The sequence below is a fragment of the Pan troglodytes genome, chromosome 16, assembly GCF_028858775.2.
Source record: "Pan troglodytes isolate AG18354 chromosome 16, NHGRI_mPanTro3-v2.0_pri, whole genome shotgun sequence".
Lineage (NCBI taxonomy): Eukaryota > Metazoa > Chordata > Mammalia > Primates > Hominidae > Pan > Pan troglodytes.
The window spans coordinates 43,718,523-43,745,398 of record NC_072414.2 but is presented as its reverse complement, the minus strand read 5'-3'; the positions used below and the strand labels follow the sequence as shown (position 1 = coordinate 43,745,398).

Genomic DNA, 26,876 nt, shown 5'->3' with positions numbered 1-26,876 from the left:
ATCCTTAACATCTTCTCTCTCTCGTCTCTTTTCCAGCCATCAATCACCAAATCCTGTCCTTACCTAAACGTGTTGAGAATCCACCCACTTCACTCATCTGCATTGTCCACATTCAGCCCTATCCCTTCCTGATCCATTCGCCATACAAATGGCCAAAGTGAGCACAGAGTTAAACAACTCTTCTCTAGTTACTTAAAATCCTTCAGTGGCTTCTGCTGCCTTGAGGATAAGGTTCAAATTCAGTCTGTCTTCTGTCATCTTCATCAGCCTCATCCTGTGCTGCACTCCCCATCTCCTCCTGGCTCCAGCCTCCTGGCCCAATTCCAATGCCTGGATCATGCCTTATGTTGTTCTCTCTGCTCAGAACACTCTCACACCACTCCCCTCTGGCTGACTGCTGTCCTACTCATCCCCTGGTCTCATGCAAGCTTCTTTTCTTCAGGGAAGCCTTGTTTGGACCTGGAGATAAGGTCTGGGTCACTCCCCATCTCCATGCTACCCCTTTAATCACATCTGTTCTTGGCTTTATTACAACTACTTGCTTTATCTCTATTTTCCTTGCTAATCTCTGTGAGGGAGAGGGACTGTATGAGTTTTATTCACTGATAAAATCCTGACTCCCAGCACAGTTCTTGATCTGAAGTAGGTATCCAATAAATATTGTGTAACAAATGTCATGTGAAAGAAATGAGTTCAAATGAACCCGCAGGTACAGAGCTCTTTCCACTCTATCCACTGCTTCCTCTCCCTGTGATGGAGCTTTCTGAGATCATCTAAGCCCACAGAAGTTGCCCCTTCCTCTAAATTTGTATGCCTACATCACCAATTTGATGTATCTTGCTATCTTTTCATGTATGTTGCATGTATGGTTCTCTCTCCAGCTACACTACAAACTCCCAGAAAATAAGTGCCATGTCATACTTCAGTAGGAAAATACATTAATTAATTAAAATAACATGTTAATACTATGTAACAGTAGCTGTTAAAACAAATTGCCTATGTTGTGTCAATGTACCAGGGGATCTCAAAGTCAGAGGAGAAAAAAAAAACTTGCATCCTCCTGGAGCACAACTTTGATCTGAAGATTTGGGCAAAAGCTAGTTGTTATTATTATTATTATTATTATTAGAAATAGGGTCTCACTCTGTTCCCCAGGCTGGAGTGCAATGATGTGATCATAGCTCACTGCAGCCTTGTACTCCTGAGCTTAAGTGAACCTCTTGCCTCAATATTCCCCCCACCTCCCTTGACCCCAGCTGAGACTACAGGTATGTGCCACTATACTCAGCTAGTTTTTAAATTTTTTGTAGAGATAGGGTCTTGCTACATTGCCCAGGCTGTATTTTTTAAAAGCAAATATAGAAATACTGTGGAGAAGAATGCAGTATTCTCATAGCTTTTAAAGTCAAATCAAAGCTTTTCCAGCTCATGGCTGGTCTGCTTTTGCCCCCACCAAGGCTGCCCAAGGGCTCCCATTTGTCTTCCGTCCTGTTAGCAATGCTGCCGTGGGAAGTTAGCAAAGCACTGCTACAGCCTCCCCTCCAGTGGTGTGTCTGTCCCATGGCAAGCATTTAACATGCAATACGATGCTAATGTACATGCTGGAGTGAGGCAAATGCCCAACAAGGCTTCCAGGAGTCCTGGTGGGCAAGTACAGGAGCCAGTTAGGAAAACGGAAAATAGGATTAAAGACTTGAGCTGATGGAAGCATGACTTGGGCCCTTAAATAACTCTTCCTATTATCCAAATATACAAGACTTGGGAAGGAAAATAAGGAGTATGGCTTTTTTTTTTTTTTTTTGAGACGGAGTCTCGCTGTGTCGCCCAGGCTGGAGTGCAGTGGTGCGATCTCCGTTCACTGCAAGCTCTGCCTCCCGGGTTCACGCCATTCTCCTGCCTCAGCCTCCCGAGAAGCTGGGACTACAGGTGCCCACCACCACGCCCAGCTAATTTTTGTATTTTTAATAGAGACGGGGTTTCACCATGTTGGCCAGGCTGGTCTTGAGCTCCTGATCACAGGTGATCCACATGCCTTGGCATCCCAAAGTGCTGGGATTACAGGCGTGAGCCACCACGCTCAGCCCTCTTCATTCTTTTTAATATGTCTTCAATATTTCATAATTTTAAACAACTAGTGCACCGATTTTCACCAGAACCAAATCCACATTTTCTAAAACTAGTAAATTAGAACAGAATCTGCATATCAATGTATCCTCCAACAAAACATGAATTTATCTTAGATATTTAATTCATTTCTGGCTGCTGGGCAAATACAACACAGCAACCGCCTGTTTTGTAATGTAGCTATTTGAAGATGGGCCAGTTAAGTTTGTTTTATTTTAAACAACTAAAAGACTTCTACATATTCTGGGAAATACTTGCAGAGGATGAAGGACAGAATGAGGCGGGATAAGGAGAAGTCTCAGTCAGAAATATGGTACGGCAATGGGAAGGAACAAGCTGAAAGAGGAAAGAGGAACAGATCTTACTAGAATGCAGAGCTCATATTTCCCAATCTTACAACACAAACTTGCCAAAGATTAGATCATACTTGAAAAACAAGGTGCCCACTAGTGACTGCTCCTGTCCAAGGTTAGAAGAACACAGAAGACTAAAAGCACGGGCCTTGGAGTTAACCAACCCAAGGTCTGATGGTGCAGATATGTGTGCAGTGACAATCTCTCCAAACCTCTGGTCCTTCCTCAGTAAAACACGCAAAGAACAGTGCTTATCTCAGAAGGCTGAGGTGACACTTAAGGTGACCATGTACATATTAGGCGCAGTGTCTAGCAAGCACAAGCCCTCAGTCAAAGCTATTTCTCTTTCGTCCTTGGTTGTGGAATAATCTCGTGTTTTAGGTGTTCTTTCCCTCTGTTTTCCCCATCAAGATCTGCTGAATATAAAGAGGCAAAACCTGTAAGAGCTGTGGGTCAGCATTGCCAGGTGTAGAAAGCCACCATAGTGTAAGCTAGCCAAGCTATGAGATAGATTTCCACCTGGGTAGGAAGTAGTCAAAAAGCCAAAAAGTCTTGCTGTCTGCCCAGCCTGCCTCTTGGTTTCTAATTCTCATGGCGGGTCCTATTTCCCGCTGTTGTCTTGTCCCTGTGTTTGGCCTTCTTTTCTGTTTTTAGAGGAGTTCCTGTTGCTTGACCTCTATTTATCTCCTTGCCTTCCACTTGGAGATCTGCGCCTTTCTGGTTTTTAACTGCCTGTTGCTTTTAACCATGTCCTTCCTCTTGCCTTTGGGAACTTACGGGCTTCTTCTAACTTCCTGATTGGCACTGGGTTTCCTGCTTTTTGTCCTTTGATTCATGTGCCCTCCTTTCTTCTGCTTGCTTATGTGGTCTTTGACTCACTCATCTTGTCTCTTTCTTTGGCATTTTATACCAGCTAGGTTTTGATCCAGGCTTTGTAATGACTTACGGATGCTGTGTGCACCCTGACTTGTGAGTGCTTACCTAGATGATGTGCAAAACATTTAGCAACTGGTATAGAAGGGACACTGCCTAGTCAGAATGGTTGTTTATCAACAATGAGGACAGTTGTCCCCATGCACACCACTTGAATAGCAGCCCAGCTCACTGGACTCCACACTCCTCTAACCACTCTGATGAGGGACCTCCTGGTCCTTTCTTAGGGCTTGTGCCCCAGCTTGTCTCCTTTCTCCTCATGTCCAGGCTTGGCATGGCTGGCCTTGTGCCCTGTTTCGTGAGCTCCTGCTACTCACAGTCCTGGAGTTGACTTTCTCATCCCCACCCTACCTAGCTCTCACCAGGGGAACCTAGGAATAGTGATGACACATGTGAAAGAGGTAATTAGTGGGGCAGCCTTGATGCCAAAACAGGATGGCAAATCATAAAAGCAGAAATAGCAAGAAATCACAGCTTTAAGGAAGGTTGTGCTGAAACATGGGACCAAGGCCAAGGAACTCAAAATGGCTTTGGGAGGAAAGGTGGCTATTTCAGTCCATGGAAGAGACATAGCAGAAGAGCGCATCTCATTTTACACAACCACAAAGCCTTAAAGTTACGTAGAATTGACTTTTTGGTGCGCTGAAAATAAAAATGGTTCATAGTATACAACAAAGGACTAAGCAGGAGAATTTATGGGAAGAAAGTTGGGAAATTTAGGATGAAAAAGTAGACTGGGGTCAAACTGTTATGATCCATTAAAACCAGAAACTGAAATTTGAATTCTAATCTGTAGGTAATGTGAAGCATAAATACTTACAACTTACACATTTAATCATATGTCCTGACCTTTCACTCAAAAATGCATTAAAGGCAGTTTCTCAAAGGTGGTTCCATGTAACGATAGCCCCTCAAGATATTTTTCATTTTTTATTTTTGCACACAGTTTGGGAAACATTACATATCACATCCTATGGACATTCCCACCCCATTTACATCCCCATATACAATGATCATTAACCCATGAAAGGCTCTGAAAAGTCAAGAATAAACCAACTTGTCCAGCTTTGTTTAGTGTTTTCCACATCTGGCTAGGCAATTTCTTTTTCTTGTAACCCATTAACATTCTATGTATTTTGGGGAATGCTGACTGAGAGATTCACAAATACACACAGACATTCATGCAAGTAAATATGTATACTTTAAATTAGTATTTTCATGTATACATAAACACATATAATCCAGGTAAAGCAAAAATATCTTTGCAGCAAGGGATTCCGTGTAAGAGATTAAGTGTTGTAAGAGTTGATTCTGTTTTCATGGTCTGGTAACAGGAAGTCTCTTCTGCACATGCCTTCTATGAACCTCTCTGAACCACTTAAAGTCTATAAGGAAAACATTTGGTTGTATATGATTTACACACAAGGGAATGAGAGGAAACCCCAAAACTTCTATCCTATCACAAAGCTAAATCATTTTTCCCCCAACACTACCCTAACCCAAAATAAAATGAACCACTGCCTATGTTCTCAAACTTCCTTACACACTGACACAGATCTCAGACACAGAGAGGAAAGGGACAGCACTTTCGGGATGGTTCTTGGGTAGGGCTAGAATTTCTTAGGTATGGGGAATTACTAATACTTTGAAGTTGAAGCTAGAGGATGGTGTATCTTAAGCATAAATGATTGAGAGTAGCCAAGATAAACCAAAAATGGGAACACCAACACCCCCCACCCCCCAACCACTCACACCTCCAACAGGTGATTTCAATTTTGGGAAGGTGAAGCCAAGAAATTCCCCACAAATTCACTGCAGCTGTTTGTCACGAACCACCCCCGTCTTCTACAACTCTTTCTCTTTATTTACTTATTTATTTTATTGACTTCCCCCATTTCTTAAAGTTCAAATCTATAGAAAAGTTAAAAGAATAGTACAATAAACATTTGTTTTCTTCTTGATTCACCAACCGTCATCATTCTGCCACATTTGCTACGTTCCTGAACTTGTTCTGCTACCCCTATCCTTTTTTTTTCTGACACAGCTGAAAGTTGCAGATGTCATGACACTTCACCTCCAATATCCACATCTCCAAAGAATAAGGATTGTCTGGTCTACGTAACCACAAGAATGAACTATTACTGCACCTAAGAAAATTAACACCAATTCCATAATATCATCTAACATGCAATCCATATTCAAACATCCCCAACTATCTCCAAATTGTCTTTTATAGTTTTTTTTTTCTCGTCTAGGATTCAAAGTTCACACATCCCAATTCACTATTGTATCACTTGAGTATTTTAACCTACAATAGTTGCTCCCATTTGCTCTGCCCCATCGCCAAGTCTTTTTGCAGGAACGCTAGAGGTGAAATTATGCCTCCTTATTGCTTCACAACGGGAGACTCACAGTAGATGCTGCTAAACTTGGTCATTTGGTTCCAGTGGTGACCTCCTAATTTCTCCATTGTAAGGACAAATTTTCCCAGAGTAACCTGTGGTGAGATACTTTGAAATAATATGAAAATCCTATTCCCCAACCACCTTTCACTCAAAGGTTTTGGACCAGTTGGTAAGTCCTTGCCTTATTCAACTGTTATGTCAGGTTTGCAGAGCGCCGAGTTCCTGATTCTCTCATTCCTTCTATTGCATATTTCTTTTTCAAACAATGATCCATCAGTACGCATCTTCTCTTTTCTGTGTATATACATTCTGGTTACTTCTTGCTGGGGCTTCCTCCCCGACCTCCATGCTGACCACATTTGACCACTCGTGCCCAGCCCTAGGGAGCCACTAATCCTTTATCTGCTGATCCCATTACTTCACCTTCAGCAAATTAAAGACAAAAACAAACCCCATCATTTTGTTGCCCACCAATGTACAGTACCTTACAAAAATTAAAATGATTGCAATGCGTATTTATTGGGTTAGACTGAAGAGAGTCGATTGAGAAAATCAGTTTTATCTTTTAAAAAAAATCAGATTGCTGAAGCTCTGAAAAATCTTTCCTCCTCACTAGGGCAGAGGCGCTTGTTGTCACAATTAGGCTTTTTGTAGTGCTGTTAAACAGAAACACTCTCATCTTTTCAGTTCCCTGAGAGGGGAGAATCTTGGAAGAACAGAGGTTTACAAATCATTTAGCCCAAACGCCCCTTTATATGCAGAGGCCCAGAGAGGTGGAGGGACTTGCCCAGGTCCCTCAGCTCCTGAATGGTCAAGCTAAGAGGAGAACCTGGTTTTTAAAACACCTCCCCCGATCTTCTTTTCATTCCCGTCCTAAATGCCTCGTGATTCAGATATGTAATGGACACAGACGAAGCTGCAGCAAGCACGGCCTCCTTCACTGCTAATTTGCATTGTGACGGCATCACCTTCCTACCTCTGAATACTCTAAAAATTCCCATTAGGAGCCTTTTATTACTGTTTTAAAAATCCACCTTCATTTCCGCAAGTCAACAGGGAACATTTAGGAAGCCTCAAGGGAGCACATACTACCATTACTTTAACCAGAAAAGTAATAACAATAATAATAAGGTTCTCGAGGATCCGCACGAGGCCGCTCACTGTGAGGCTGAAACGCCCTGCGAGTGACAGCTCCAGCGATCTCAGGAAAGACGCCGGCCAGTCCACCCCTCCCCATCGCCTGCTGAACGAGGCAGGGAGATGCACACCGCTCCAGGAGCTCATCAAACATGCACAGGAAGGGGAAAAGTGGGGGAACAAAGCCCGGAGTGGAAGAACACAGCCCCGCAGCCCGGGAGGACAGGAGACCGCGCCCTCCCCGCTGCGGCCCAGCGGGCTGCAGAGGCTGCGGCACCGCAGTGCGGGGCGCGGGACTCACACCCCGGCGGGCGCCTCCCGCCCGGGCGCAGCGCCTGGTCTCCCCGCGCAGCCGACCGGGCCGGGAGGCGAGAGGCGAGAGGCGGCCCGGCTCTGCACGCCCGCCCGGCCGAGCGCCCATGTCGCGGAGCATCCTCCCGCGGGCAGGGAGGGCACGGCGGCCACCGCGCTGCGGGCCCGGGGGCTGCAGACACCGGCTGTCCAGAACAGGCCCCACCCCCCCCCCGGGGCGCTCACCCGTCCGTGCGCTCATCCCGGAGCCGGCTGTGCTGGCCGTCAGTCCGTCAGCCCCGGTGGAGCGGGGCCGGGAGAACAGGGGCGGCGCCGTGGCCGGGGCGAGCGCGGCGATCAACAGGCAGCTCCCGGCCGGGCGCGGCGCCGGGGCGCGCGGCTGCAGCGGAGCAGGCTGGGAAGCGTAGTTCCCGGCTGAGCCTCGCCGCGGCCCCGCAGTCCCCCAGCCCCGCCCTTCCCAGACAGGTGTCCCCTCCCGGAATCGGGGTCTGAACCCCGCCACAGCTCTGCATGGGAGGAAGCACCTGGGTCGGGGAGAAGCCTGGGCAGGCTCTTTGGAGACGCTCGGGGCTCCGGAGAGCGTGGATGGCAAAGGCTTTCAAGCCTGTGATGAGCATTCCTGTGAGCGAGCATCCTGACACGGAAGCCGCGTTGAGAGCTGTCTCAGGTACAGACCCCGCCCGCCCCAGGTTTTCCTGGCTGGGCGGGGGCGTGGGAGGAGAGAGTAGTTGGGTTGGCAGCCTAGGGAGGGAAGGAGGTAAGCGAGGTGGAGGTTAGCAAGGCTCTAGGGTGATGGCGTGAGGGGCTGGAGAGCCCAAGCGCAGTGGCGGCTTCACTGAGGTGAGACCGGACAACTTAGCCTGTCTGAGCCTTCGCGTCCTCATCTGTAAAACAGGCTTCAAGCTTGAAAAAGTGTTGTGAGGATTAAGCGACCCATAGCACTTAGGATCTGGCACTTAGTGCATACTCAGTGAAAGTTCCTTCCTTGGGGGTTCCGAGGGAGTTCTTGGGCCGGGAAAGTCCTATATGTCGTGCTAACCTAAAGATAGTTGGACCTCGTTGGGCTGGGTAAATGTTAAAATCCACTGGGTTTGTTAGTCGTTGAGCCCGTTCACTTCATCCCTGAATATACCCTGAGATGTTCTCTCTGCCAGGTTCTTGAGAGCTCCAAAGATAGAGAAAATAAAGTCAAGTTTCTGAAGCATGACAGCAGAGTGGGGTGACATAGGACAAAGACCAACATTATGAAAATACATGGCATCTAGATTTACCTTCCAGAGGCCTTTTCTAATTAGATGTGATCTCTCTCTCCTTCTTGAACTTTTGCAGCATATTTTGAGCATAACCTTTGCTTATGGGACTTATCTTGGCAGTCTAAGGTTCATTGAGTTTTGCAAGTTGCTGCTATGCAGTGTTTCACATGATGGTGGGATTTGCATTCTGAGATGTGGTGGAGGAAAATGAACCAAAGGGATGGATGCAGCATGGCTGGTGTAATCTCTATATGAAATTCTAGGCAAAATGTGAAAAGAGGTGAAACAGCTTTATAGTCTGTCTGGCACGAGGTGTGCAGTAATCGTGTGGCCAAAAAAAAGTGCTGCAGAGGAAATTCCACATCTGAAAATGATAACACTGGTTTGCATTTATGAAAATACTTTCCTATTTGTGTTCTCATTTGATTTTTACAAGAACCCTTGTGAGACAGGCAGAGTGAAGGTATTTTTCCCCAGTGATAGTTAATAAGAGGCACAGAGAGGTGATGTGACTTATTCAAGGTCATAGGGGTGGTCAGTAAGCCTGTCTTCTCTCCTTCCACTGTGGGCACCCCCAGCACTGTCTCCCTTTTGCACATTTCAAAATAGGGCCATACCTTCCCCAGCAGATGGGTTGAACCAGAAAGTAAAGTTAATCCTCTAAAACTCTGGGAACTAGCATGATGAACACTGGCACGCAGTGGCTGCTGACTGAGAGACCAGTGTTGTTTCTATGATCAATTGTGGTAATGGACTATATCCTGGGCCTCCTGTCAGAATGACAAATCTGAGCCAGAAAGAGTTAAATGAAATGGGGGTGTGACCAAATTACTTTAAGTCATGTTCCCAAGTTTTCCTGTACATTTGTTATTCCGAATGTCCTGTGTAACCGACAGGATGCCTTTGACTTTTTTATGTTGTACATTTGTTACAGTCATAGCCTTCTGTTAAATAAGAACAGGGCTGCTTACGGATCGAGCCAGCAGTTTTCCCAGAGAAAGCTGATAGTAGGCATATGCTGAAAATAATAAAGCAATTTCATTCATATTGGAAGAAAGAGTAGCAAAGGTGCTCAGTAGTGTACAGTATTTCTCTTTGGTTTCCCATGGTTCCGCACGAGGAAAATGGCTGCATGTGATGAAACGAATAGAGTATTCCTTCAGAAACTAGCCATGAAAGGAAGCAGACAGGGGAATGATTTAAGTTAAAGTCATGTTCGGCAGTCAAAGCAGAGATACAAGAGCTATCCTACAGCCCCAGAGCCATGCTCCAGGAGGATGCTGACACCAAAATAAAGTGAGTTGTGAAAAGAAACTTCTGATTAGTCTCTGTCTGTATGATGAGTGTTGGAAGCTGGAAGGTGTTAATAGATGAGTGAGGGAAGTAGAACATTTAACCTAATGTTAAAACTTAATGGAAAGATATTACCAGTTCCAGTCTGCTTAGCTCTTTAAATCTAATGCCTATGTCTTATCTTAAGGAAGAAAGGATGTCAATATGCCTATGACTTATCAGTTGAAACCCATGATCATTTCTGGACCATATCTTATAAGTTTAACTTTCCTACTTGCTTTTTAGAAGATGAAAATGTAAAATTGAAACAGAACTCCTGGAGCTGGAAGGGACCTTACATATCATCTTGTGTAGCCATTTCTTCCTGTAAATGAGGAAGCTGATATATTGACTGTAATTGTCAAATGGCAGAAAGGAAAAAAGTTCAACGTGGCAGTTATAATGAAGTATTTTAATTATTCACAGTGGAATATGTAGCACACCTCATTAGGAACAGGTAGTAGACACTGTTGGTTGTCTATTCAACATTCAGTCCACCCTCTTCTTCTTTATAGAAGCCTATATGGGTGTTTACACATTAGGAAAGGTGACCCTATTAGCCTTTGAGAGGTACACTCTCAAATCTATCATAGACAAGAGGAATAGAATCCTCTTAACTGGCCTGTAAGAGTTTAGGAGTGGACATGTGACCCAGTTCTGGCCATTGTAAAGAGATACGATGAATCTGGGTCGGCCATATTGTTGTTGAGTCAGTCATCAACCAGCCCCAGTGCTGCCCTTCTTCCAGATTTCTTGTTATATGAGATAATAAATAACCTTATTGTTGAGTCCATTTGAGATGGAGTTTTCTGTTACTTGAAGCTGAAAGCATCCTAAGAGTTAAAGATGAAATGTGAAAGTACATTCTTTGGATGGACTGAAAGACTGCTTCCTAGAGTTGATTAAAAACAACCACCACAAACCACAGGCAATGTGATGGGATATTATCATATAACAGATAACAACATGGGTTTTAACATCAGAGAGTTTGAACCCAGATATTTACTGGCACAATGACTATGGCCAAGTTTCTGTAACCTCCCTTAAGCCTCATTTTCTTCATCTTTTTTTTTTTTTTTTTTTTTTGAGACGGAGTCTTGTTCTGTCACCAGGCTGGAGTGCAGTGGTGTGATCTTGGCTCACTGCAACCTCTGGGTTCAAGTGATTCCCCTGCCTCAGCCCCCTGAGTAGCTGGGACTACAGGTGCTGCCACTACACCTGGCTAATTCTTTGTATTTTAGTAGAGATGGGGTTTCACCATGTTGACCAGGATGGTGTCGATCTCCTGACCTTGTGATCCACCTGCCTCGGCCTCCCAAACTGCTGGGATCACAGGCATGAGCCTCGTGCCCGGCCTTCTTCATCTCTTAAACTGAGGATAATAATACTTACCACATGGGGTTATTAGAAAGACTAACTGAGATAATTTGTGTCAAAGATGCTTCAAAGGATATGGTGGATGATAAAGACTAAAGGAGCAGTGACTATGTTGATGAATTATGAATTAAATCGTATGTGTAGTATAATTGACAGCAAACATCTAAAAGCTAATTACTATGTAATCATGATCACGTTAAATGATACCACAGTGATGCAGTCAGCAAAATCCAAAATATAGGAAGCTCTACATGACAAACAACTGATTCTTCAATAAATAAATTGCAAGAAAAATAAAAGGAGAGAAAGCTTATAGATACACAGAAATTCAAGAGACAAATAACAAAATGTAATGTGTGATCTTAATTTGAGAAAGCAGCTGTTAAAAATTCACATTAATGAGACAATTAGGGAAAATGTGAACACAGAATATTTGATTATATTAAGGTCTGTTTTTTAAAAATTATTATTATTATTATTATTTTGAGACAGAGATTTGCTCTTGTTGCCCAGGCTGGAGTGCAATGGCGTGATCTCGGCTCACCACAGCCTCCACCCCCTGGGTTCAAGCGATTCTCCTGCCTTAGCCTCCCAAGTAGCTGGGATTATAGGCATGCGCCACCACGCCTGGCTAATTTTGTATTTTTAGTAGAGATGGGGTTTCTCCATGTTGGTCAGGCTAGTCTCAAACTCCTGACCTCAGGTGATCCGCCTGCCTCAGCCTCCCAAAGTGCTGGCATTACAGTTTTTGTTGTTGTTGTTGTTGTTGTTGTTGTTGGTTTTGAGACAGAGTCTTACTCTGTTGCCCAGGCTGGAGTGCAGTGGCATGATCTCGGCTGACTGCAACCTCTGCCTCCCGGGTTCAAGCAATTCTCATGTCTAAGCCTCCCAAGTAGCTGGGACTACAGGCGTGTGCCACCAAGCCCAGCTAATTTTCGTTTTTTTTTTTTTTTTTTTTTTTAGTAGAGACAGGGTTTCACCATGTTGGCTAGGCTGGTCACGAACACCTGACCTCAAGTGATCTGCCTGCCTTGGCTTCTCGAAGGGTTGGGATTACGGGCATGAGCCACCATGCCTGGACTAAGGTGTTATTTAAAAAAATTTTTGGATGTGACAACAGTATCATGATTATTTTTTTGAAGAGTCCTTACTTTTTGGAGCGATAAACTGATTATTTACCGAAGAAATAATATCAGGAATTTACTTTAAAAATTATCCAGTGTGGGAGACGGGGTAGAGTGGTGGGGTGGGGTATAGATGAAATGATTGGCCATGAGTTGATAATGGTTGAAGCTGAGTGTTGGAGCTTTATTAAACCATTCTCTCTCTTTCTCTCTCTAAATACAGTTATGTTAAGACATATTTCACATATCATAAACTCACCTTTTTAAAATGCACAGTTCAATGGTTTTTAGTATATTCACAGAGTTGTGTAACTATCTCCCAATCTATTATAACTTTAGAACGTTTTCAGAACTTCAGAAGAAACCACATACATGTTAGCACTCATTCCTCATTCCCCCTACACACCCAGACTCTGGCAATCACAAATTTATTTTTTGTCTTCTCTAGATTTGCGTATTCTGGATATTTCACGTAAATGGAATCATACAACATGTTGTCTTTTATGACTGGCTTCTTTCCCTAATTATAATATTTTTAGGGTTCATCCATGTTGTAATACACATTAGTACTTTATTCTTTTTTATGGCCAAATAGAATTCATTGCATGGATAGACCACATTTTGTTTATCTGTTCATCAGTGGATGGACATTTAGACTGCTTCCACATTTTTGCTGTTATGAATAATGTTGCTATGCACACTCATATACAAATTTTTGTACAGATATATTTTTATTTCTCTTGGGTATATATCTAGGAGTGCAATTACTTGTCATATGGTAACTTTATATGAAGCATTTTGAGGGACCACCAAACTGTTTTCCAAAGTAGCTGCACCATTTTACATTCTAACCAGCAATGGGTGAAAATTCCAATTTCTCCACATCCTTGCTAACACTCGTTAATGTCTTTTTTTTTTTTTTAATACTTTAAGTTTTAGGGTACATGTGCACATTGTGCAGGTTAGTTACATATGTATACACGTGCCATGCTGGTGCGCTGCACCCACTAACTCGTCATCTAGCATTAGGTATATCTCCCAATGCTATCCCTCCCCCCTCCCCCCTCGTTAATGTCTTTTTAAAATTATAGCCATCCTAGTGAATATGCAGTGGTATCTTATTGTGATTTTAATGATTTCCCTAGTGACTAATGATGTTGAACATTTTTTCATGTGCTTACTTGCCATTTTATATCTTCTTTGGAGAAATGTCTATTCAAATCCTTTGCCTATTTTATTTTTCAGTTGGACTATTTGTTTTATTGCTATTGATTTATAAAAGTTCTTTATATGTTCTAGACACAAGTGCCTTATCAGGTATGCGATTTGCAAATGTTTTCTCCCATTGTGTGTGTGTGTGTGTGGTGTGTGTTTTTAACTTTCTGGATGGTGTTCATTGGTAAACATCCCTTATTAGTTTGAGGGAGTTCCTGTTTATTCCCACTTTGTTGAATGTTCTTATAACAAAAGGGTGCTGGATTTCATCAAAGACTTTTTCTGTGTCTGTTGAGAGGGTCCTGTGGGTTGTTTTTCCCTTTATTCTGTTAATATATTGTAATACATTGATTTTCAGGTGTTAAATTTACCATTAATTCCTGGGATAAATCCCAGTTGGTCATGGTATATAATCTTTCTACATGTTGCAAGGTTTAGCTTGCTAGTATTTTGTTGAGAATTTTTGTGTCTACATTCATAAGAAATATTAGTCTGTAGTTTTTTTTTCTTGTTACGTCTTTGGTTTTGGTACTAAGGTAATACTGGCACTATAAAATGAGTTAGAAAGTGTTCTATTTTTTGGAAGTGTTTGCAAAAGATTAATATTAGTTTTTCTTTAAATGTTTGGTATAAATCACCAATGAAGCTATCTAGGTCTTGGCTTTTCTTTGTTGGAGGTTTAAAAATGACAAATTCAGTGTTTGCTTGTCCTATGTCTATTCAGATTGTGTATTTCTTCTTGAGTCAGTTTTGTTAGTTCATGTCTTTCTAGGAATTCATTCACTTTATTTAAGTTATCTAATTTGTTGTCACACAGTTGTTCATAACATTCTTTATTATTCTTTTTATTTCTCTAAGATCAATAGTAATATCTCCTTTTTTATTTCTGATTTTAGTAATTTGAATCTTCTCCTTTTTTTCTTGGTCAGTCTAGGTAAAGGTTTGTCAATTTTGTCGATCTTTTCAAAGAATACACTTTTGGATTTGTTGACTTTCTTGATTGTTTTTCTAGTCTCTATTTCATTTATCATAACTCAGATGGTTTAGCTGGTGAATTCTACCAAACATTTAAGGAAGAATGATATTAATTCTCCACAATCTCTTTCAGAAAACAGAAGCAGAGGAAACACTTCTTAACTAATTCTATAATGCCAGTTTTGCTCCAATATCAAAACCAGACAAAAATATTACAAGAAAAGAAAATTACAGGCCAGTATCTCTCATGAATACACATGTAAAAGTCCTCAACAAAATATTAAAAAATTGAATCCAACATTTTATAAAAAGAATTATACACCACAACCAAGTAGGATTAATTCCAGGTAAACAAGGCTGGTTCAACATTCAAAAAAATTAATTAATATAATCTATCACATCAACAGGCTAAAGAGGAAAAAAGTCATATGATTATATCAATAGATGCAGAAAAAACTTTTGACATAATTCAACATCCATTCATGCTAAAAAGTCCTCAGCAAACTGAGAACAGAGGGGTACTTCCTCAATTTGATAAAGAACATCTATGAAAAACTCTACAGTCAACATTATATTTAATGGTGAGAAGCTAGGTGCTTTTCCCCCAAGATTGGAAACAAGGTAAGGGTATCCCCTGCCACCCTCTATTCAACATTGTATTGGAAGTCCTAGCAGATGCAATAAGACAATAAGGGGGAAAAGGGATATACGGATTGAGAAGGAAGAAATAAAACTGTCTTTATTCACAGATAACATGATTATCTATGTAGAAAATCCCAAAGAATTGTCCAAAAAACTTCAAAACCCTCCTAAAACAAAAAAATCCAAACTCTGGAACAAATAACTGATTATAACAAGATTGTAGGATACAAGATTATTACAGAAAAAACAACTGCTTTCCTGTAATTGGAATTTGAAATTAAAAGCACAATGTCACTTACATTAGCACCAAAAAAAGAAAAAAGGAGACAGACAGAAACAAATAAATACTTAGGTATACATACAATATCTATGTGAGGAAAACAACAAAACTGATGAGAGAAATAAAAGAAGATATGAATAAATGGAGAGGTATTCCATGTTCACGGATAGGAAGGCTCAATATTGCTAGGATGTCACTTCTTCACAATTTGATCTATTGATTCAATGCAATCCCAGTCAAAATCACAAGTTACTTTGTGGATATTGACAAATTGATTCCAAAGTTTGTATGGAAAGGTAAATGGCTTAGAAATGCCAATGCAATACTGAAGAAGAACAAAGTCAGAGGACTTACCCAACTTTAAGACTTACTATAAAGCTACAGTAATAAAGACACTGTAGTATTCGTGAAACAATAGACAAATAGATCAATGGAACAGTATAGAATGTCCAGAAATAGACCCACACAAATATAGTTAGCTGATTCTTGACAAAGGAGCAGAGACAACTTAATAGAGAAAAAATAGTCTTTTCAGCAAATGTTGCTGAAATAACTAGACATCCACATGTAAAACAATGAATCTAAACACAGACCTTATACTGTTCACAAAAATTAACTCAAGATGAATCAGCCCGCTGGGTGCAGTGGTGCTTGCTTGTACTCCCAGCTACTCAAAAGACTGAGGTGGGAAGATGGTTTGACCCCAGGAATTTGAGACCAGACTGGGCAATATAGTGAGACCTCCATCTCAAAAAAAGGAGGGGGAAATCCATTGATCACAGAAGTAAATGTAAAACACAAAAACACAAAACCATAAAACTTCCAGAAAATAACATAGAATATCTAGGTTGTACTTTTATACACAACACCAAAGTATGATCCATGAAAGACAAAATAGAAGTCCTCAAGTTAGACATACGTATGTATGTATGTATGTATGTATGTATGTATGTATGTATGTATTTTTGAGTCAGAGTCTCACTGTGTCCCCCCGGCTGGAGTGCAGTGGGGCGATCATGGCTCACTGCAGCCTCGAACTCCTGGTCTCAAGTAATCTTCCCATCTCTGCCTTGTGAGTAGTTGAGACTACAGGCATGTGCCACCACAACTGGCTAAGTCTTTCTATTTTTTTGTAGAGACCAAAAAATATGACTATTTTGGCCAGGCTGGTCTCAAACTCCTGACCTCAAGGGATTCTCCTGCCTCAACCTCTTAAAGTGCTGGTATTACATGCATGAGCCACTGCACCCAGCAAGTTGGCCTTTATTGAAGTTAAAAACTCCTGCTCTGAGAAAGACCCTGTTAAAAAATTTAAAAGGCAAGCCACAGACTGGGAAACAATTATTTAAAAACTATGTATCTGCTAAAGGACTTACATTCAAAATATACAAAGAGCTCCCCCAAACTCAACATGATACATGTTACAACATGGATGAACCTTGAAAACATTATGTTAAGTAAAATAAGCCAGACACAAAAGGAAAAATATTGTATGCTTCCACTTATGAACTATCTAGAAGAGTCAAATTAATATGACCGAAAGTAGATTAGAAGTGATCAGGGACTGAGGAAGGCTGGAATGTGGTTATTGCTCAATGGTTAAAAATTTATTTTTGAATCCCAGCACTTTGGGAGGCCGAGGTGGGTAGATCACCTGACATCAGGAGTTCAAGACCAGCCTGGCCAACATGGCAAAACCCCATCTCTACTAAAAATACAAAAATTAGCTGGGCATGGCGGTGCAGGCCTGTAATCTTGGTGCAGCTACTAGGGAGGCTGAGGTATGAAAATCGATTGAACCCAGGAAGTGGAAGTTGCAGTGAGTGGAGATTGTGCCATTGCACTCCAGCCAGGGCGACAGAGTGAGACTCCGTCTCAAAAAGAAAAAAATTTCTTTTTGGAGTGATGACAAACTTTCGGAAATAGATAGTGGTGATAGTTGCATAACATTGTGAATATATATATATTATTTATATATATATTATATATATATTTAATTATTATTTTTATGAGATAGAATCTCTTTCTGTTGCCCAGGCTGGAGTGCAGTGTTGCGATCTCGGGTCACTGTAACCTCTGCCTCCCAGGTTCAAGCGATTCTTGTAGTTTTAGTAGAAATTAGCCACACCAGGCTAATTTTTGTAGTTTTAGTAGAAATGGGGTTTCGCCATGTTGGCCAGGCTGGTCTTAAACTCCTGGCCTTAAGCGATTCACTTGCCTTGGCCTTCCAAAGTGCTGGAATAACAGGAGAGAACCACCACCCGGGCTGTGAATATATTTAATGTTACTGAATTGTAAGCTTAAAAATAGTTAAAATGGTGAATTTTATGTTATGTACATTTGTCACAATTCAAGAAATTAGTAATGTAATAAAATATGCAGAAAAGCATTGAATTATACACTTTAAATGGATGAATTATGTGAGGTGTGAATTATATGATTTTGGTATCTTGTTTAAAAAACCCTTTGCTATCCCAAGGTTATAAAAATATTGTTGCAAAAGCATTAAAGTTTGCTTTTCCCAATTATGTCTTTAATCAATCTATAATTGATTTTGATGTGTAGTATAAGACAGGGATCTAATTTCATCTTTTCTCACACAGAAAACGAATTGTTCCAGCAACATTTATTGAATATGTAACTTTATGTCTGCTATAGATTAAGTTCTCCAATATATGTGAATCTGTTTGCTGGCTTACTTCGTTGTCCCTTTGTTATGTTTTCCTGCCTCAGTACCAGTCCCACATTGCTTTAGTTCTCATAGTTTTAAGTCTTCATGGCTATAAGGGTAAGCCTCCTTCCTAATTCTTCTTCAGGAATGCCTTGGCCCTTGTTAGTGCTTTATCTTTCATATGAATGTCAGCATAACTCTGTCCTATCCTTTGAAGAATGCTATAGAGATTTTGTTTGGAATTTTAATGAATTTAACATTAGTTTGTAAAGAAAATATTTCCATTATTTTGGATTTCCCATTCACAAACATGGTATATCTCTGCTTTTATTTATATTTCTTTTATGTACTTCAAAAAAGTTTTATATTTTCCATACAAGACACACTTTTCTTTCTTTCTTTTATTTTTTATCTTTTTATTTATTACCATAAATTTTTTTTCTGCTCCTACTCCACCAGGAACAATTTTCTCTTGTTAAATTTATTCCTAGGTATTTTTGGTGGTATCTGGAATGTCATCTTTTTCACACTTATATGATTGAGTGATGCAATTGATGTTTGTATACTGATCTTGTATCTTTTAACTTTGGTGAACTCTCAATTGTTTGAACAGTTCCAACGTATTCATTATCTGTGTTGCCTATAAACATTTTAGTATTGCCTACTATCTGCAAATAACAGTTGATTTCTTTTCAATCTTCATTTCCTTTTCTTCTTTTTAAAATTGCCTTGGCAAAGATCTTCAAAACAATGTTAAATAGAGGCAGTAATAGGCTTCCTTTTCTTACCATTCCCTTCAAAGGAAATGCTTTTAATGTTTCATCTTTAATTGTGATGAACTTCTATGTTGTAGGTAGATACATATTAAAACAATTTTGAAGTTCTGGTTTAAGAAGGAAAACAATGAACATCTAATAACACCTCATGTAACTCAGTTCTTTTTTTTAAAACAAAAAAACAAAAAAAACAGGCCTGGCCAGGTGTGGTGGCTCAGGCCTGTAATCCCAGCACTTTGGAAGGCTGAGGCTGATGGATCACTTGAGGTCAGAAGTTTGAGAGAAGCCTGGCCAACATGATGAAACCCCACCTCTACTAAAAATACAAAAAATTAGGCGGGCATAGTGGCACATGCGTGTAGTCCCAGCTACTCAGGAGGCTGAGGCAGGAGAACTGCTTGAACCTGGGAGGCGGAGCTTGCAGTGAACTGAGATCACACCACTGCACTCCAACCTAGGCAACAGAGCAAGACTCTATCTCAAAACAAACAAACAAACAAACAAAGAAAACCCCAAAGCCAAACCAAAACAAAAATCCCCAGGGTCTCACTGTGTTGCTGAGGCTGGAGTGCAGTGGCATGATCTCTGCTTACTGCAGAGATCACCTACTGGGCTTAAGCAATCCTCCCACCTCAGTTTCCCAAGTAGCTGGGACTACAGGAGTATGCCACATGCTCGATTAAGTTTTGTATTTTTTGTAGAGATGGGTCTCACTATGTTGCCCAGGCTGGTCTTGAACTCCTGGGCTCAAGCTATCCTCCTTCCTTAGACTCCCAAAGTGCTGGAATGGGCCACTGTGCCTGGCTCAGTTCTTTAATCTTCAGATTAAAACTTCCAGTCATGCAGTAAACTTTTTCTTAGTGGAAAACATTATATGCTGTCTCATTCCTAGATTGTAAACTCTTTGAAGGAAGATACTTCTTTCTTGAAACATTACTAGATCTTGTCTGTATACTGAGACTCAGATTCTGCCTCTCTCTTGGGTCCTGAAGTGGACACACTGGATACCACCCAAAAGTTTATGCATGGCAGACTTATGCTGAACAATCTAAATTAGCATTCAGGATCTTTTTACTACACCTCAATTCAACCACTTGTAATTATGTATTTTTTTTTTTTTTAATTCCACTGAGCTAGGCACTGCTGGAGCTAAAAAGATGAGTAAGACCCAGTTATGCCTCCCAGGAGCATGTATTTGTTGGAGGAGATAAGACAAGCTCATGCATGTACATGCAAGTACAAACACAAAACACAGAGAGTTAAATACTAAACCAGAGGTATTAATACAAACCTCTTGGAGTTCAAAGAAGAAACAGTAACAGTTGGGCAGGTGGGAAAAAGGGACCATTGGGAAGAATTAGGAAAAATCTCATGGAGGATGTATCATTTGAGACAGACCTTAAAGATTTAAACAATGTAATAGAGGGTACTGGAAGAGTGTTACCATTGGAGGGAATAACATGCAAGGTATGAAAGTAGGAACAAGGAGGCCAGTTTCAGAGGCTCTGTTTGGCAGGAATATGTAGAGTATACAGAATGAGTTATAGATGGGGTATGGTCAGACCATCAATAATAAAAATAGAAGTAATAGCTTGAATGCCAGTGTAGGTTTTTAGTAATGCTGTTGTCCCCAGAGAGCCATTGTAGGAGTTTTGAGTGGGATGGTGTTGTGGAAGCTTGCTCCTCTCCCATCCTTTCTCTCCTGAGCAATATTAGCTTTGCCTCTGTCCAGCACAGCAACATACCAAAACTTCAGCCAACGAATCAAACCCCCAGGCTCCGGACCTTCCTACAAGGTACCTCTTCTTGGAAAGCTGTCCAAAATAAAACAGAAACCAGGCACTAGATGCTAGTAAATGTGTACCCACTCTGTGTATAATACAGTGTGTTGAAAGGGTGTTCAAGAGTAGACGGTGTTCAAATGAAGAGTACAGATAGGAGGTCTTTGGTGGTTATAATATTAATAGCAATACGGAGCAGGGAGATGCGATTTCAGGGTGTCAAAGAATAAACTGATGAAGAGAAGATGAATGCAGACAGTAAATTCCAACTACTGAGCCTGGATAATGAATTGTATGTGGCCAGCCTTTCGAGGCAGACAGGACTTAAATTGGCACTAGTGTACAAAGTGTGAAACCCGAACAACTAGGGGGGTTATTTTGAGGCCACCCATTAGGCCTTAGAAGCACTATCCCTCCTAGTGCAATGTTGAAAGGACTGGACTCTGAGGCTGTTGAGATGGACCTGGAGAAGCTGTCTGTGTGTGTTTGATGATCTTAAGTTTTACTGTGACGTGGACTTTGAGGTCACTGGGGTGGGGGGAGGGAAGTACCCTTGGCATTGGCAGAGCTGGAAGGTCTGTGCAAGCTGGCTCCTGCTGGGGAATCAATAAAGGAGGCAGAGCAACGCTTTTATTTTTTTCGCCGTGGCCAGGGCAGGGTTCTGTCGGGGCTCTATCGCCAATGGAGCAGGGGTCCACCTGGGGCCTAGGACGCCTGCAGATAGCCCTCTCTTAGCCCCAACGGCCGCGAGCTTCAACGCTCCCCGGCTCCCTCGCTCTGCAGGGTCTTCCCGGTACCGGCAGGCCGCGGCGGGAGCTGCTTTCGCTCTTAACCTTGCAGGTGCGTGTGCCGCGGGCGCCCGGGGCAGGCAGGACGCAGACGAGGAGGCGCCCGCCATGCCCGGCCTGCGGCTCCCCACCTCGGCTTCCCGTCCGCCGCCCCCGCGGAACGGCCTGCTGCAGCCCCTGTGAGGAGGAAGAGGCGGCGGCGGCGGCGGCGGCGGCGGAGGAGGAGGAGGCGCCGCCCCCTTGGCAAGCTCCCCGACCCGGCGGCCTCGGCAGGACCCATGGCGGATTCCTCGCCCGCACTGTCCCTGCGGGAAGGCGGCCCCCGCGCGCCGCGGCCCTCGGCCCCCTCGCCACCGCCGCGCTCGCGCTCCGGCTCCGAGTCCGAGGAGGCCGAGCTGTCGCTGAGCCTGGCCCGCACCAAGACCCGCTCGTACGGCAGCACCGCCAGCGTGCGGGCGCCGCTGGGCGCCGGCGTCATCGAGCGCCATGTGGAGCACCGGGTCCGCGCGGGCGACACGCTGCAGGGCATCGCGCTCAAGTACGGTGTCACGGTGAGCAGGGCGCGCCGCCGCGGCCCGGGCTGGCAGCTCCCGCGCAGGAGGCGGTGCGGCTCGGGGTGCGGTGGGGGTGGGGGTGGGACTGCGGGTGGGGGTTTGGGGGATGGGGAGTCGCAGGGACGGCCGTGCGTCCCTGGGCGGCTCGGCTCCCAGGGCTCGCTCAGCGCGCGCTGCTGGCCACCGCAGTGGTCGCCAAAGCTGGTCCTGCAGCGGGAGGGGCGGACCGCCAGGGCTCCCTCCCTAGGTAGCTGCATCGAGTTCCCGGTGCCCCGCCCAGGCTCAGACTAGATCTGTCGCGTGAGGGAGGCCGAAGAGGACTAGGGCTTTGGCATCCCCGTGAACCACCTTCACCCAATTTGCAGGCCCCATCACACTACTCTATATTTACGCAAAGCCCAACTGAGGTGAATTTTGTTGTCTGTGAAAACAAGCTCCGTGATGAGTCAGGAATGGTGCAGTTGTTCCTACTGGGTGGTTCTGGTTCTATCGATTATGCTTCTTTATGTAGAAGTGAAATTACACCCTCTGGGCTCACTGGCAACCGCGAATGTGACACCTGTCGCTAAGCAGCAGCCAAGAACTGTGGTGTAGGTGAGCTGGAGGGCTGCGTTTATTACAGATTTATAAGTGTGCGTGTCTTGGGTGTATAGCATTACACCTCTGGGAAGAACATGGAAACCTGAGGGAACAAATTGTTTTATTAAAATTACTTATAATTAACTGTGAGCTATGTGATGGCCTTTTTACATTTGGGCTCTGTATCAGTTTTCAGTGTTCTTTCCTGAAGCACCTTAGACAGCAATGGGAAGAAAGAGGATCTTATCTATATCTTTCTCTTAAAGTGAAACTCTTTCTGGCCCTTTACCGAATGAAGGAGAATCAGTATGAAGGAGAATGTATTTTGCATATTTAAGCCGGTATATGTTTACCTATCAGGTCCTTCCATCTTTGAAATATTTTGAAAGGGACCTTGCTGTGCAGTCATGTATTGACTTTATCATGCCATGGAGAGCCCCATTCTGCCCTCTTGGGAGTTCTATACATGTGAACATAGAGCTACAATTCTCTATGTGCCTTAATGGGGCCTGGTTTGAGTCAGAGGCAGAGGAAAGCGAAGTTGGGAAATACCAGTAGCTACCCTCTGCTGAATGCCTCCTGTGTGGCAGGCATTGCATTTGTCTTGTTTCATCTTCATCTTATTTAACTTTCACAATAAGCCTAGGAGGTAGGTGTAATTAATCTTTTTACAGATGAGAAGATGGATGAGAGGTAAGGATATTTTCCAAGTATGATCATTCATTGAGACCAGCTTGAATTAACAGTGATAAAGCATTTGCTTTCCTCTAGATATTACTTTTGATATCCATCCTTATTTTTATCTTAGTCTTATCAGGAGCTCTCTCAGCATTCTGGCTACTGAAGGAGGACAGTCTTTTCTATCTGGTTTTCAGGCATCTTGCCTTACTAGGCTAGTGACAGCACCTAAAAATCTATGACATGCAGAAGAGTGTTATTTCCCATGCTGTCTTCCCGTGCAATCTCTCTGTGACCCACAGCCGTCTGTGGTTTCACTTGAGTTGATTATAGATAACTCTTATACATCTGTTTACTGCAGTTTTCCACCTTTGATCAAATGCTTTCTAATCGCTGTTATGTCTAATATAGATCCTATTACTCATAACCTCATTACCCCTTTTTAAAATTAAAGTGTAGATCAGATTTTTCGTTGCTTTTATAAAGACTTTTGATTTTAAGATATTAAACACAAGTATAATGAATCAGGAACTATAACTGATAGTGACACATAGTTCATTACAGGGTTTCCCAACCTCAGCACTGTTGATGTTATAGACCAGATAACTCTTTGTTGTACGGGGTTGTCCTGTGCAGTGTAGAATATTTAGCAGCATCTCTGGCCTCTACCCACTAGATGCCAGTAGCACTCTCCCACCCCTATTCAGGCATTGCCAGATGTTCTCTAGAAGGCAAATTTACCCCTGGTTGAGGACCACTGGTTTATTACATGTATTTCTCATTACTTTGGGCCCTGGCTTATAGTTGATAAAATTTTTAGAGACTCCTCCACTGGTAATATAGAATCAGTGAAAGTGATAATACTTACCATAACAGTGAAGTGATATTCTTGTTTTAATATCTTCAGATTTTTTTTTTTTTTTTTTTTGAGACAGGGTCTCACTCTGTTACCCAGGCTGGAGTGCAGTGGCACTAACATGGCTCACTGCAGCCTCAGCTGCCGCCGCTCAAGTGATCTTCCCACCTCGGTCTCCTGAGGAGTTGGGACTACAGGCTCAAGCCACATGCCCAGCTAATTTTTGTATTTTTTGTAGAAATGGGGTCTCATTATGTTGCCCAGGCTGGTCTCAAACTCCTGGGCTCAAGCAATCCACCCACCTCAGCCTCCCAAAGTGCTGGGCCTACAGGTGTTTGCCACTGCACTGGTCTAATATCCGCAGATATTTATTAGGTTTACTCATTGTCAGATTTTAAGGTGGAAGCTAAAAAGGCAGAAAAATATTTTTCTTCTGACTGAACAGAAAGAAGTTGAGCAAATTAGGTTTCTGTTGTTGACTGGCAAGACCATCTACAACATATTTAAATGATTGTTTTAAAAGGTCGAAAATGAGATATTGGGGGCTTAGAGACTCAAGGCAGTGCACCTAGAAATTAAGTCAGTTCAGCAAACAGTTGACCTTAACATACCATGTCTGTCAATCTTGCACAGATGAGCAGAAACTCTCAGGAAAGCCTGTCTCTCCATGGCAGCTCCTCAGCCACCTAGCTGGGTGTCAGGCAGGACTTCAGTCCTTTGGTGGAAGACTGATTAAGAGCCAGTCATAGTCTAGGTACAAGGAAGTTCCCAGAACAGAGACTCCAACAAGGGGGTGAAGATGGAGACCTGGTTGCCAGCCCTGGATTACAAGGGTAACAAGCTGGGAGCCATTTTCTGAAGTGGTGCTGAAGGGCTGGCAGCAGGGCATATCTCAGGATGTGAGAATAGATCCATGTTCCTCAAATTGGCCTGGGCAGGACAGGAATACTCTGGGGCAAACTAAAAATAAAGGATCCTAGCTGACATTGGATCTATGGGATTGGAATACCCAGAAAAGGAGTCTAGGAGTCTCTGTTTTGTTTGTTTGTTTGTTTTTGTTTTTGAGACAGAGGCTCACTTTGTCACCCTGGCTGGAGTGCAGTGGCGTGATCTTGGCTCACTGCAACCTCCGCCTCCCGGGTTCAAGCTATTCTCCTGCCTCAGCCTCTCGAGTAGCTGGGACTTTAAGCACACACCACCATGCCCGGCTAGTTTTTGTATTTTTAGTAGAGATAGGGTTTCACTATGTTGGCCGGGCTGGTGTTCAACTCCTGACCTCATGATCTGCCCACCTTGGCCTCCCAAAGTGTTGGGATTACAAGCGTGAGCCACCGCATCTGGCCAGAGTCTCCATTTTTAACAAGCTTGGCTGCTTTGCTTGTTCCCAAAGCACTGTTCTTCCTTGGGGTTCTTGCACTTGCTGTTCCATCTGTCTTTCTCTAATAGCTGAATACAGGGCTAGCTTCATGGGCATGTGACCTGCGCAGTCACACAAGACCCCATGCTTAGAAGGGCCTCACACTTGGTTTAATGCTCTACTGTCATCTCTTGAAATTTTTAATAGTTTGTGAACAAGGGCCTCACATTTTCATATTTTTTTACTGGCCCTGGGCGAATGATGGAGCTGATTCTGGCTGAGTGATTTGTTCCCTCATTGCCTTCAAGTCTTTGCTTAAATATCTCATTCTTAAGGCCTTTTCTGCACACTCTATGTCAAATTGTAGCCTTTCTCCCCAGTCCCCCAGCGCTCCTCCCCAACTTCCCTGCCATGTTTTCCTAACAGTATTTATCATTCATCCAATTTTTTTTCTTTCCCTCAGAGCTACCTTTCTGGTGATACAATAGTGAGTAAATAAAAATCCATGTCCTCATAGAGCTTATATTTTAGTTAGTGGAGACAGTAAGTAGAAAAATAAAATGTATCTTATGTCAGATATTGATAAGCATAATGAAAAAAAAAAAAAACCAAGCAGGAGAGGGAGTTGGGGAGGGCTCGTGGAGATGGCTGGAATTTAAAATGGTGTGGCCAGGGAAGGCCTTGCTGAGAAGGAGGTAAGGGAGGGAGCTGTGCAGATATCTGGTGAAGAACATTCCAGGCAGAAGGAATAACCAGTGGTGCAAAGGCCTTGAGGTGAGAACATAATTGGCACCGTCCAGGAGTACCGTGGCTGGTGCTTAGAATGCAGGGGGGTATAGTTTGACTAGATCACTTTGGACCTTGAAGACCATTGTAAGGGCTTTGTCTTTTTCTCTGAGTTGGGATGCATTTAAGGGGTTTGAGCCGAAGAGTGACATAATCTGACTTGTGTATTAAAAGGATCACTCTGGCTGCTGCTTTAAAAATAGTTTGTAGGGAAGCTAGTACCAAGCAAGGAAACCAGATAAGATGGTGGCTTTTGCAATAATGCAGGTGGGAGAGGATAGCAGCTGGGACCAAAGCAGTAGAGAAGGAAGGAGGTGGTGAGATGTGGCTGGGGTCTGGATGATTTGCTGATATGCTGTAAATGTTCTGCTTGTTTGTTTACTGTTTAGTTTGAATATCTCTCCCCTAGAGATGGGCCTGGGCATCCTGGGGATGGGAAAGAAGAATCTGGAGTTTCAAGAAGCTGGCTAGGCCTGACACCTGATGGACCCAAGTTCTTCTGCTAGTGACTTAGGAAAGATCATTATGACTCTTTCCTACCATCACCTTTTTAGTCATTAATAGCCGTTAAAAACTGGCATTCATTAT

General features: G+C 42.9%; 2 protein-coding genes across 7 annotated transcripts in view; one reads left to right on the top strand and one right to left on the bottom strand.

Moving 5' to 3' along the window:
* The window catches only part of TMOD2 (tropomodulin 2), a 67,774-nt gene extending 59,887 nt beyond the window's left edge, over nucleotides 1-7,887 (bottom strand). Inside the window, exons 1-2 of one of the 3 annotated variants that reach the window (XM_009429131.5) lie at nucleotides 7,490-7,887; nucleotides 5,997-6,238 (exon numbers count right to left, since the gene is read on the bottom strand). The gene's annotated coding sequence lies outside the window, so the exon portion shown is untranslated. The remainder of the gene's footprint in view (nucleotides 1-5,996; nucleotides 6,239-7,489) is intronic. The other 2 variants (XM_063794931.1, XM_016928244.4) reach the window with 2 other exon arrangements.
* LYSMD2 (LysM domain containing 2) overlaps nucleotides 7,670-26,876 on the top strand; it is a 28,628-nt gene continuing 9,421 nt past the window's right edge. Inside the window, exon 1 of one of the 4 annotated variants that reach the window (XM_003314672.5) lies at nucleotides 7,670-7,931. Coding sequence is in view for 1 of the 4 variants with exons in the window: in XM_523075.9 (XP_523075.2) it covers nucleotides 21,757-22,029 (273 nt within the window). In the remaining 3 variants the exon portion in view is untranslated. Of the gene's footprint in view, nucleotides 7,932-21,211; nucleotides 22,030-22,222; nucleotides 22,627-26,876 lie in introns of those variants that run through there. The other 3 variants (XM_523075.9, XM_016928245.4, XM_063794932.1) reach the window with 3 other exon arrangements.